This window comes from Bufo gargarizans, chromosome 1, assembly GCF_014858855.1.
Source record: "Bufo gargarizans isolate SCDJY-AF-19 chromosome 1, ASM1485885v1, whole genome shotgun sequence".
Classification (NCBI taxonomy): domain Eukaryota; kingdom Metazoa; phylum Chordata; class Amphibia; order Anura; family Bufonidae; genus Bufo; species Bufo gargarizans.
Genome location: NC_058080.1, coordinates 542,828,137 through 542,841,539, shown reverse-complemented (window position 1 = coordinate 542,841,539; position 13,403 = coordinate 542,828,137). Strand labels below are relative to the sequence as shown.

General features: G+C 45.3%; 1 protein-coding gene across 1 annotated transcript in view; it reads left to right on the top strand.

The window, feature by feature from the left end:
* The first annotated feature begins 1,504 nt into the window (after positions 1-1,504).
* Positions 1,505-13,403, top strand: part of ESS2 (ess-2 splicing factor homolog) — a 38,088-nt gene continuing 26,189 nt past the window's right edge. Inside the window, exons 1-3 of the mRNA XM_044275540.1 lie at positions 1,505-1,708; positions 4,238-4,403; positions 7,249-7,329. Of these exons, the coding sequence (XP_044131475.1) occupies positions 1,559-1,708; positions 4,238-4,403; positions 7,249-7,329 (397 nt within the window). The 5' untranslated portion in view covers positions 1,505-1,558. The remainder of the gene's footprint in view (positions 1,709-4,237; positions 4,404-7,248; positions 7,330-13,403) is intronic.

The window sequence follows — 13,403 nt, the reverse complement described above, 5'->3', positions numbered from 1 at the left end:
GGAACGGACATACTGATGCGGACAGTACACGGTGTGCTGTCCACGTTTTTTGCAGACCCATTGAAATGAATGGGTCCGCATCCTATCCGCTAAAAAAAAAAATGAACATGAAAACAAACGTTCGTGTGCATGTAGCCTTATATAAATGGCTGTCCGTGCCATTCCGCAAATTGCGGAACGCACACGTACGCGGACCGCAAAACACACAACGGTTGTGTGCACGAGGCCTTAGGCAGAGGGATGCTTTCCGATCGGAGCACCCGCAATGACATCGCAGGGCTCCAATCGGTTACCATGGCAGCCTGGACAATTTTAATGCTTCCCAGGCCTACCATGGTAAGCTGCCTGCTAAGCTATACACGAGGCACAGCTCAGCAGGGAGTGTGTCAAAATCCCATTCACCCTAATAGATTTCTATTAGGGTGAATAGGACAACGGAATAGTAGAAGTATAAATCATTCCCCTTTCCCAATTTTACAGATAAAAATATATCAACAATCAAAGAATAAACATATCGGGTATCGCTGCGTCCGAAAATGTCTGGACTAATAAAATATTTTATAAAAATGTCATGGTCATGTGAACGCCGCAATGGAAGTCGTATGCACCACAAAAATGGTACCAATAAAAACAAGCCCTCATACAGCTCTGTGGATGAAAATCTAAACAATTTGTGACTGTCAGAATATGCTGAGAATTTTTTTTCAAAGGTTTTTATTTAAAGTAGTAAAAAAAAAAAAAAACTAGACAAGTTTGGTATCTTCCTAGCCGTACTGAGCCACAGAATAAGGACATCATGTCATTTTTCTGCAAAAATTAAGCTCTTTTATGGCCATGATGTCAAAACTCCAAAGACTTTGGCGGAACTGTGTTTTTTTTTATTTAGCCCCAGGTTTCCAGTATATATTTTTAAGGGCACCATTTCATTTAACAGACACGGTAAATTAAATGGTGCCCTTAAAAATACAACTTATCCCGCTAAAATTAAGCCCTCACATGGCTATATGAATGGGTGGGGGGGGGGGGGGGGGGGAAGAAAAAACAGAAATGGGCCCGGTACTTAAGGGGTTAATAGGCTTTGGTCAAAAACAAGACAGGAACAACCAGCTACACGAGGGGGGGGGGGTCATTTATCAAACTTGGGTAAAGTAGAACTGGCTTAGTTGCCCAAAGCAACCAATCAGATTCCACCTTTCATTTTCCAACGGAGCTGTCCAAAATGAAATGTGAAATCTGATTGGTTGCTATGGGGAACTAAGCCAGTTCTACTTTACAACAGTTTGATACCTGATCCCCATGGTTCTTACCAATGATGGGAAACATCCAATTCTACCAAAGCTGTCTTATCTCCCGTCACTGCAAAGGAGCCCTTGGCCCTAGTAATTATGTAAAGCCCGAGAGGTATCGGCTCCCAGTGATTCTGGACTACATCTCCCGACATCCCTTTGCGGGCGGACGGCGTCGCAGCAGGCTCAATTCTCCCTCACTTCCGCTTTGCGGAACTTGCTGTATTTTCCTGTTATGTGAGTGGTGTGTCGTTGTGCTACCGTAATCCAGGATGGCTGCCCCAGTACCTGAGAACCCGCTGTCTGGGGCACTGGTAACGCAGAGACCCGGGTCCACGGCCCTGGCTGTGGCCGAGAACCCGCTGACAGCTGAAGCTAAGAAGCCGAAGAAGAAAGTCTTGTGCGAAGAGACGTACATCCAGGTGAGGAGCGCTGCGGTACCGGCCCGGTCTCATCTCTGGGTCTGAGCAGTGACCTGTATAGACATTACATAGTGCTCCTATTCTGTCCATAGACGTAAACAGCTCTTCCTTGTAGTGGAGCAGGGCAGCCATTATCATATACAACACCTGTGCTGCAGGACAGACTCCTTACATCTGCCCCACTCTGATGATTTCCCAAGGGACTACATTTATATGAATGTACATAGATATGTATTAATCTACTATCTCCACAATGTCCATGGCACGGAATATTGGAACCTGTGTTAGATTGGGGCCATTCTTCATGATATGGCAGCTTGCCTAATGCTGGATAACATCCCTGCCAGCTCCTCGCTGTTTGATTTCAGTAGGGCACCTTGGCAGAGCTAGTCAGATCCCAGGGGCCACCTCGAAGAGCGCCCCTCTTGGTAGCTGTTCATTTATTTTATTTTTCGAAGTTTCCAAGCGACACCTTTTTATTAGTGTAAACCTGCATGGTTAATTACCACTAGGGCTGCAGTAAACGAATATTTTAGTAATCGAGTATTCTATCGATTTTATATTTCTCGATTCATCGAGTAATCTAATAAGAAAAACCTACTTAAAATAGCGTACGTAATTAGGCATGTATGAAGTTATTGGTTTGAAGGGGTTAATGGAAACACCTTGGCATTAGGCATGTATAAAGTTATTGGTTTGAAGGGGTTAATGGAAACACCTTGGCATTAGGCATGTATAAAGTTTTTGGTTTGAAGGGGTTAATGGAAACACCTTGGCATTAGGCATGTATAAAGTTATTGGTTTGAAGGGGTTAATGGAAACACCTTGGCATTAGGCATGTATAAAGTTATTAACCCCTTCAAACCAATAACTTTATACATGCCTAATGCCAAGGTGCTTCCATTAACCCCTCCAAACCAATAACTTTATACATGCCCATTGGGTTTGGAGGGGTTAATGGAAGCACCTTGGCATTAGGCATGTATAAAGTTATTGGTTTGTAGGGGTTAATGAAAGCACCTTGGAGGGGCCTTCATTAACCCCTCTCTAAACCAATAACTTTATACATCCCTAATTACGTACGCTATTTTAAGTAGGTTTTTCTTATTAGATTACTCGATGAATCGAGAAATATAAATCGATAGAATAGGTGGTGCCTGCAGCCTCCATTAACCACTCTCTCTCTCTCCATCTGCCTTTCATTTCAATAATCAATTTACAGTGACTCGGTGCCCCCGATTCCCCCCTGGCGTGCCTCAAGTGCTGTTAACTTAAATTACCTAATGGCACTGGCACTAGTGAGGAGGGCGCAGCCGCAGACACATGGGGTCCGAGACCGTCTTCATCCCAGCATGCACCGGGACCTTACGTGACGTCAGACACACATCTTTAGCCGGCGTGATGATGATGTATGAGCGCAACTGCGCCATACGCAAAGTCCTGCCTCTCTGGCCTCCGGAGGACACGGAAGCGGTGAGTGAGACGCTTAATTTCACTCCCGCTCCGTGATCATGTGATGTAACGATTACTCGATGCAGGGAAACTGCATCGATGAATTTTTTGACTCGATTTAATCGAGTTATTCGAATAATCGTTTCAGCCCTAATTTCCACATTGCAAAACCAGGGTGCAGTCCTAGGTCCTCTCCTCATCCTCTTAGGGTACTTTCACCCTAGTGTCGTTTGAATCCGCTGGATCCAGAAAAATCTGTGAAAATGGATTACGTTTGAATCCTGATCAGGATTCTGATCACAATGAACAAATGCATTGGAAAAAACAGATCCGCCATTTATGGACTATTTTTGCACATTTTTCGGGTTTAACATGCAAAAGCCAGATCCGGTTTGACGGAACACACGGCACCGGATCCGGCATAAATGCAAGTCAATGGGAAAAATGCCAGATCCGGCGTTCAGTCAAAGTGTTCAGTTTTTTGGGCCGGATGTAAAAATACAACATGCTACGGTTCTCTGAAAAGCCTGATCAGTAAAGAAGACTGAACTGGATGCATCCTGAACGGATTACTCTCCATTCAGAATGCATGGGGATAAAACTGATCAGTTCTTTTCCGGATTTGAGCCCCTAGGACAGAACTCAGAAAAGAAAAACGCTAGTGTGAAGGTTCCCTTACTGCTGGGGTTCCTCAGGGTTCAGTCCTAGGTCCTCTGCGCATACTCTTGTTGGGGCTCCTCAGATGGCCAATCTGCGGCTTTCCAGCTGTTGTAAAACGACAACTCCCAACATGCCCAGACTGCCTACAGCTATCAGTCTACAGCAAGGCATGGTGGGAATTGTAGTTTTACAACAGCTGGAGAGCCGCAGGTTGGTCATCCCTGCCCTAAAGCCTTTCACATTCTGCTTGGACAAGGGGATCAGAGGGCAGGAAACCTCTGACTGGGCTTATAGTGTCTCCTTGAGCCTTACAATTCTGTAACTTTTCTATATCTACTGCATTTATATTTTTCAAGCCTTGCAGAACACCATGTTAATTATGCTCCTTAAGATTAACCCTCAATATTACTTCTACAGAATTTGCAGAAAATCATCCAGAGAGATTTCTTCCCAGATGTGGAGAAGCTCCGGGCTCAGAAAGAATATTTAGAAGCAGAAGAATCCGGGGACCTTGAAAAAATGAGACAAATAGCAATCAAGATTGGCACCTCTGGGAGATGTTCTCGAGAATCACCTTTACCTTGTAAGTAAAGTGTCCTAAACGAGCTTATTAGACATTAAATAGTCATAGGAATTATGTGCCTTGCTTTAAAGAGGTTGTCCCATTACAACAACTTATCCTCCATCCACAGGATAGGGAATAAGTGTTTGATCGGCTGTAGCACCTGCCAATAATTAGAACCAGGGCCCTCCGTTTGCATGGATTGCTAAACATGTATATGTACTGATGCTCTATTCTGCACTTGGCTGTCTAAGTTGTAATTATGAGACAATCCATTTAAAAGCTATGGACTTTTTATTATTGCATTGTACACATTTTCAGCAAAACAGAATACATTCTGTTGGTCTTTTGGGGCCCTTTCTCTGTACAGCCTTGAGATTCTCTAGTATCATGTTCTGTATTTTTACTGTGTTCAATCAGGCAGCTTAGCTGATGGCTTCTGATCTCTGACCGTATAACATTCATTATAGCTCAATTCTTATCTTACTGATAAGAATGTGGTTTAAATTAAGTGATTTATGGCCTTTTAGTAATTTAGAGATAAGGGTTATTAGAGGGGCACAAAGTGAGAGGACAATTCACACAGATACAGTTAACCCCTTGTGACAGAACAGCTGAATATTTTTAATAAAGACCAATTGAAAAAATTATTTTTAGTCCAAAATGAGTAATATGCAATCTGTTTTCCGGTCCGACAAAATGATCTGCCTGTAAGTGGATCTAGGGAGTGGCAGAACACATGAGAGCAGATCACTATGTGACATCGGTAATTCTCACTCTGATTAATGCCTGTGATATCATGTTATTCATGATGTGTCTCTAAGTCTACAGGTAATGTATTTTTTGCTAGGCTCGTCCCGGAAACGGAAAAAGATGTTTATCGTCCTAAAACTCCCATCCATGTCTCTGATGACATCTGTGGCAAGATGTTCAATGGTTCATCTGTGAAGATGTCCGTGTGTCCGTTTTTTGTCCTCCGTGTGACATGCGTATTCCACGGATGCTGATAGGCTAAATATTAGTTTCCAGAGCATGTCTTACCAATGGTCCATTAAAAGAAGGGAACAAACACGGATGGTATCCATGTTGTGTCTGTAGGTTTTCACGGATCCGTAGACTATAATGTGCGTGAGTTAATCATGGACAAAATAGGACATGCTTCACGGTAGGCCACCAATATCGGATCTGCTGCAGGGTAATTACAGCTTTGCCCCTTTCACTTAAATGGGATGAAGTTGTAATTCCCTTGCACCACCAACTGAATCAGAGTCCCCCCCCACCAATCTGATATTGGTAGGTTGTTCTAAGGGAAGACCATCAGTATTGTGAAGCCAGAATACACCTTTAATTCTATTTAAGGTACATGTATTTTTATGGCTCATGCATACGAGCATGTGTGCCCCAAGCCGGTGCTGGGGACTGCAAAAAGCGGTCTACAATGCATGGGCACCGGCGTTATGCCCGCCGTTTGTGGATGTGGACCCATTCCCTTAAATGGGTTTGTGATCTGCAAGATTCAGTATTCGCTGCAAAAAAGTAGAACCTGTTCTGTTTTTTTTTTTTTTGTAGTGTGGAGGCCTATGCACCAAGTGAATGGGTCCGCATTCGTGATACGAAGCACACATGGCCAGTGTCCATATATTACGGATATGAGTTGCACATGTTTGTGTGCATGATCCCTTAGGCCTCTTTCACACGGGCGTAATTTTTTTGGCCCGGCTAAGAGCCGGGTGCGTTGCGGGAAAATGCGCGATTTTTTCTGCGCAAGTGCAAAACATTGTCATGCGTTGCACTCGCGTGAGAAAAATCGCGCATGTTTGGTACCCAAACCCGAACTTCTTCATAGAAGTTCGGGCTTGGGATTGATGTTCTGAAGATTGTATTATTTTCTGAATACAGAATGCATAGTAAACCAGCGCTAGAGGGGTTAAAATAAAATAAAAAATAATTTAACTCACCTTAGTCCACTTGTTCGCGAAGCCGGCATCTCCTTGTGTCTCCGCTGCTGATGAACAGGACCTGGGATGAGCTGCTCCATTAAATACCGGTTAAGGACCTTCGATGACGTCACTCCGGTCATCACATGGTACGTCACATGATCTTTTACCATGGTGATTCACCATGGTAAAAGATCATGTGATGACCGGAGTGACGTCATCGAAGGTCCTTAAGCTCTATTTAATGGAGCAGCTCATCCCAGGTCCTGTTCATCAGCAGCGGAGACACAAGGAGATGCCGGCTTCGCGAACAAGTGGACTAAGGTGAGTTAAATTATTTTTTATTTTATTTTAACCCCTCTAGCGCTGGTTTACTATGCATTCTGTATTCAGAATGCTATTATTTTCCCTTATAACCATGTTATAAGGGAAAATAATAATGATCGGGTCTCCATCCCGATGGTCTCCTAGCAACCATGCGTGCAAATCGCATGGCATCCGTACTTGCTTGCGGATGCCATCCGATTTTCACACACCCCATTCACTTCTATGGGGCCTGCGTCACGTCAAAATCGGACATTATAGAGCATGCTGCGATTTGCACTGAACGTACAAGTGATGCGTTAAAAACAACGCTCATGTGCACAGCCCCATAGAAATGAATGGGTCAGGATTCAGTGCGGGTGCCATACGTTCGCCGCACGGATCGCACCCGCACGGAAAAGTCGCCCGTGTGAAAGGGGCCTTATAGTGAGAGAATCCACAGTGTCTTGGACAAGTTTGACTTGCCCCACTTTTAGTACCCGCATCCTGTGGCTCAGATTAATGTGAAATGCTCATCGTTTTTATGAAAGCATAGGTTTTCCATTGTTTCCTTTTAGTTGGCATGGATAACATACTGTTTCCTATTCTTCACTTTCCATCTTCAGATGTGACACCTGCCACGTTTGAGACACCTGCTGGAATTCCTGGAACGCCCTTATTTAATACTAAACATAGAGAAGAAGACGGTAAGGCTGCCGTGTGCAGGTTGCATTTTCTTGAGGTCAATGGTAGATAAAACAGATGTTGTTGGTCTTGTGCACCTGTAAACATAACTAAGGCTACTTTCACACTAGCATTTCTATTTTCTCCCTCACCCATGACGGCACCCATGTGACTAGGACCTCCCATCCTGGACAGGAAACCTGAAGAGATAAAATGGTTCACACACCACACCTCAGTTCAGGTTTCCTGTCCTCCGGATAGGAGGTACTTGAGGAGTTCCCTTTTTCTTTTTAGGTTCTCACCTCGGAGGGCTGGGAGAGGTCCGGGTCCACAACCCCGTAACGGGACCTACCCCTGGCGGCGTAAGTCTACGGTGGGAGCCGTCGCCTAAGACTGTCCTGCTCCTGCCTCCTCCCAAAACCTCATTGGGGAGCCGCTGTGGCTCAGGCGGCTCCCGGTCTATGGTAGTGCAGCGGCCCACTTCTAAGATGGCGGAGAGTGCTCCCGACGCGCTCTGCGCATATGAGCGAGGGTGGCTTCTTCTGGGGCATTAAAACTCTGCCGGCGGCGCTAAAAGGAAGTGGAGGGGCTTGCCAGCCTCATGGATTAGGCATTTCTGTTGGGCATACTGTTAAAAGGAGCCCAGGCGCGTAACAAGTCGGCAGCAGGAGAGGACAGCCAGCCGTGGTACGCACACAGTGCTGTGCAGGACCTGTAGTCTCCACTAAGATGTCAGAACTAGGTGATGCTGGACGTGCTGATCCCTTGGAACCCTCGAGGCCCACCAGCCCGGTATTGGACCCGAGGAGTGGGGAAGCTGGATTCTTCACTTTGGGTGATATTGATCCTCTATTAATTTTGGATATTTGCTTTTTTTTACGTAGCAGAAACACCTAAGAAATCTTCCGGCAAAACTAAACATAAGGAATGTGGAGGATGTAGAGTAGCGTTGTCAGCTGCATATGCTAAACCACTATGTCAAACTTGTATAGATAAGTTAGTCATGGAAGAATCCCATAGCTTATCTAAAACCATTAAGGCCTTAGTACGATCTGAAGTGAAGTCCTCCATTAAGTCCTTCAGTCAGGGCCGTCTGAAATCACCAGAAGGGCGTACCTATAACACGGACTCTGATTCTGATCTTTCTGGTGGTGACAAAGACATAGAATCAGGTCAGGAGTTATCGTCAGATTTTATGTCTTCAGATGAGGATTCAGCGGAGAAAGCGTTATTTCCACCGGAAGATACTGAGCCTTTATTAAAAGCCGTAAAAACTACGATGCAGTTGGAGGATGTAAAACAGCCTCAGACTATTGCCGACCAGATTATTGAGGGCCTTCGCCCTAAACGCCATAGAGTTTTCTCAGTTCATAAGAACATAGAAGCATTGATTAGGAAAGAATGGAAAAACCCTGACAGAATTTTTTTATACCGAATTCTGTTAAAAGAAAATATTTATTTGAAGAGTCAGTGGCAGGCGTATGGGACAGAGCTCCTGCTGTAGATGCTCCTGTAGCCAAAATAGCCCAAAAAATCGGCTCTTCCGTTTGATGATTTGGGCTGTTTAGGATACCCTTTAGATAAAAGAGCTGATATTTATCTTAAGCATACTTGGGAATGTGCCTCTACAAGTCTCAGGCCGGCCATTGCCGCCTGCTGGGTCTCCAGGTCATTAAAGGGGTTGTCCGAGTTATGAAAAAAAAAGGGAGTAAATTAAAGAGCTGCCCTGAGTGACATGTCTGCCTGCTGGGAGACTCTGCAGCATGTTGTATGTGTAGGACTACAAGTCCCAGCCGTATAATGACACTGCTAAGGGAGTGGATACAAGAGCTGCCCTGAGTGCTGGGAGAATCAGCAGCAACTTGTAAGTGTAGAACTACAAGTCCAAGCTGTATCGTGACACTGCTAATACATACAGGAACTTCCCCCTACCTTCTTGTACAATGCTCTCTCTAGTTTTTCAGCTCCTGTGCCCAGAATTGTCACTGCCTGCAGTCTGTGCAGCTGAAGGGGTTAAGAATCCTAGGATAGAGGAGACAGCAGGCAGTGAAGGGGGGCGTGGCCAGCACAGTGACATCTCCTTATGAACATTATCAGAGCAGGGAGAGAAGCTGACATCACAGGTTCATGTGACCCTCTGTGAAATCTGAGAAACCAGCCACTGGAGATAAAGTGAGTGAATTGGAAAGCTGTTGTTATATTTGCCTAGTTAGAAACATAGAACACAAAAATAACTTGGATAACCCCTTTTAAGGCTATGGTTAGGTCAACTAGAATCCCATATCAGAGACAAAACCCCTAGAGAGGACTTGCTATCCTCCCTCCCAACTTTCCTCAAGGCAGCAGACTTCCTTGCAGACACCCCTACTGACGTGGTCCGTTTTTCTGCCAGAGCAGCCGCTATCTCAAATGCAGCAAGGTGTGCTTTTTTTGGCTTAGATTATGGAACAGGGATTCAGAGTCCAAGTCTAGACTTTGCTCTCTCACTTGTGAAGGTTCTAGATTGTTTGGTTCCTCTCTGGATGACATCTTAGAGAGAGCATCTGACAAAATAAAGGGGTATCCGGTTCCCCAGAAAACTTATTTTTTTTGGTAAACCCCAGGTGGGAGGAAGACTGTCTCAGTTCGTCCCAGCCTGGGGGTCCATTTCCCAGAACAAATGGATCCTAAGTGTAATAGAAAACGGATTCCGGCTGGAGTTCCTTTCTGGGCCAAATTTTATTTTTCACTCAGACAAAATCAGGAAAAAAGGAAAGCTCTGGAAGCGGAGACTAGGGAGTAGTTTGTATAGTTCCCAAGACAGAGAAGGGCAAGGGGTTCTATTCCCCTTTATTTTTGGGCTCCCTGTATTTTTTGGGATAAAAAATTCCACCTTTCCTCAAAGTCAAGACACTACCTGTTGTGGTGGATGATGCCAAAAAATCTATCAGCAGGAGTGCCATGAACATTTCCATACCAGATAATTACCACAGACGCCAGCCTTTAGGGTTGGGGAGCCCACTCCCAAAACAGATACTGGCAAGGGAGGTGGGATCTGAATACGAGGAAAGCATCCTCCAATTTCAAGGAGTTAAAAGTAGTAGAGAGGGCACTGACGGTGGAGCTTCCAGAAATAATATACAGATTCTGTTCTATTCAGACAATTCAACAGTGGTTGCCTACATAAACTATCAAGGAGGAACGAGAGTCTCTTCCCTCCTACTTCTCTGCCAGGAGATCTTTTGTATAACAGAGAGAAGAATGCTTTTCCTTGCAGCGGTACATCTGAAGGGGAAGGAGAATGTTATAGCGGACATCCTCAGTCGAGTTTCCATAAGACAGGACGAATGGTGTCTAAACAGACGTTTTTTTTAGATAGTCCAGAGGTACGGTCTTCCTACAGTGGAACTTTTCGCCTCAAGAGCCAACAGGAAGGTAGTCATTTGGACAGCTCATCAGCATTGGATGGGTTAGCTCAGGACTGGAGCCAAGAATTGGGGTACGCCTTCCCTCCAATTTGCCTCATCCCACAAGTATTGAAGAAAATAGAGAGAGAGACCTCCTCGGTTATCCTGATTGCTCCAAAGTGGCCCAAGAGGTCCTGGTATTCGAATCTTCTGAGGTTGGCAGTACAGCCTCCGTGGGTCCTACCATTGAGTTAGAGCCTTCTTTACCAGGGTCCGCTAGTTCATCCCAGCCTAGAAGTTCTTCAGCTTTTGGCATGGATTTTGAAAGGGAGGTCTGGTCAGGAAGGGGATTGTCGGACAAGGTGGTTTTCAACTTGCTAAAAAAGTAGAAAGGCAGTTACCTCTAAAAAATACAGTATATTAAAATGTGAAATATTTTTTTTTCTACATTCCTAGGTCACAGACCAGATCCCTTTAAATCTCCACAAATACCAAGAATCCTAGATTTTTTGCAAGCAGGGCTAGATAGGAATCTTAAAGCTTCCACACTAAAAGTTCAGGTAGCTGCCCTATTTTTTTAATTATAGGTTAGCTGATCATCCGTGGATTCAAAGATTCTTGTCAGCAGCCTCTAGGTTACATCCTTCCTTAAAGGGGTTGTCTGGGATTAGGGACCATTGTTTAGTAGCATTGCACATACACCCATGTCCTATCTTTTCAGCATGTTTCTAAGTACCTTTTTTACCCAAAACCTTTATGGCAGGAAGTAACTGATTTCTTTCAGTCAGTGACGTACCGGGTCCCTTGCAAAGGAGGAAAGCTTCCTCTTCCGCTGCTTCGGGAGCCCGGTGACTTCACTGACAGCCTAATTAATTATTAGGCGTACGCTCCTTGTGGTGCAGATATTGATGGCAGCGGCTCAGGAACGGAGCCGCTGCCATCAGCAGAGAGCGTTAGCTGTAACTGTAACAGCTAACTCTCTGTAACAGGTGCGTGGCATCCAGATCCATGTGGTGTAGAAGGAGGGAGCTCCCCCTCTCTACCATCGCGCCCCTGCTGCTGCGATTGCAGCGGCCGATCGTTGCCATGGCAACCGGACGCCTCACAAAGGCGTCCTGGTTGCTATGGACCTAAGGCTAATCAGACCCTGAGGTCTGATTAGCCTTAGTCAGGGCTCCAGATGGCGACCAAAATGCGCCACCAATGAAGAAAACTGACCTGTAATACAAATACAGTAGGCGGGTGCCGGAATCAAATAGCCGGCACCCGACCTCTGTGACAGGGAGCTGCGATCAGCTGCAGTTGAGTTAACCCGTCAGGTGCGGTACCTGAGGGGTTAACTGTCGCTGATCGCAGCTCCCTGTCACAAAGGTCGGGTGTCGGCTATTTGATTCCGGCACCCGCCTACTGTATTTGTATAAGAAACATTGGTGGCACAGTGTGCCCCCCCAACACCCCAGTATAAGAAACATTGGTGGCACAGTGTGCCCCCCAACACCCCAGTATAAGAAACATTGGTGGCTCAGTGGGAAGTGCCAATGAGGGTTAAAAATAATTTAAAAAAATTAACTCACCTCCTCCAGTTGATCGCGTAGCTGCCGGTCTCCTGTTCTATCTTCAGGACCTGTGGTGATGTCACTGAGCTCATCACATGGTCCATTTCCATGGTGATGAATCATGTGATGTATCATGTGATGAGCACAGTGATGTCACCACAGGTCCTTTGACAGGTCCCGAAGAAAGAACAGGAGACGATCAATTGGAGGAGGTGAGTTAATTTTTTTAATTTTTTTTTAACCCTCATTGGCACTGCCCACTGCGCCACCAATGTTTATTATATTGAGGAAGGGGGGGGGGGGGGCGCACTGCGCCACCAATGTTTATTATATTGAGGGGGGGCGCACTGCGCCACCAATGTTTATTATATTGAGGGGGGGCGCACTGCGCCACCAATGTTTATTATATTGAGGGGGGGCGCACTGCGCCACCAATGTTTATTATATTGAGGGGGGGCGCTCTGCGCCACCAATGTTTATTATATTGAGGGGGGGCGCTCTGCGCCACCAATGTTTATTATATTGACCTTCTACTATGCATTCTGTATTCAGAATGCTATTATTTTCCCTTATAACCATGTTATAAGGGGAAATAATACAGTGAATAGACTTTCATCCTAGCAACCATGCGTGAAAATCGCACCGCATCCGCACTTGCTTGCGATTTTCACGCAGCCCTATTAACTTTTATGGGGCCTGCGTTGCGTGAAAAACGCAGAATATAGAGCATGCTGCGATTTTCACGCAACGCACAAGTGATGTGTGAAAATCACTGCTCATGTGCACAGCCCCATAGAAGTGAATGGGTCCGGATTTAGTGCGGGTGCATTCCGGTATTTTGAATGCCGGATCCGGCACTAATACATTCCTATGGGGAAAAATGCTGGATCCGGCATTCAGGCAAATCTTCAGTTTTTTTCGCCGGAGATAAAACCGTAGCATGCTGCGGTTTTCTCTTTTGCCTAATCAGTCAAAATGACTGAACTGGAGACGTGCTGATGCCTCCAGAACGGATTACTCCATTCAGAATGCATGGGAATATGCCTGATCAGTTCTTTTCTGGTATAGAGCCCCTGTGACGGAACTCTATGCCGGAAAAGAGAAACACAAGTGTGAAAGAGCCCTAAAATATTAAGTTTAAATCCCCCCTTTCCC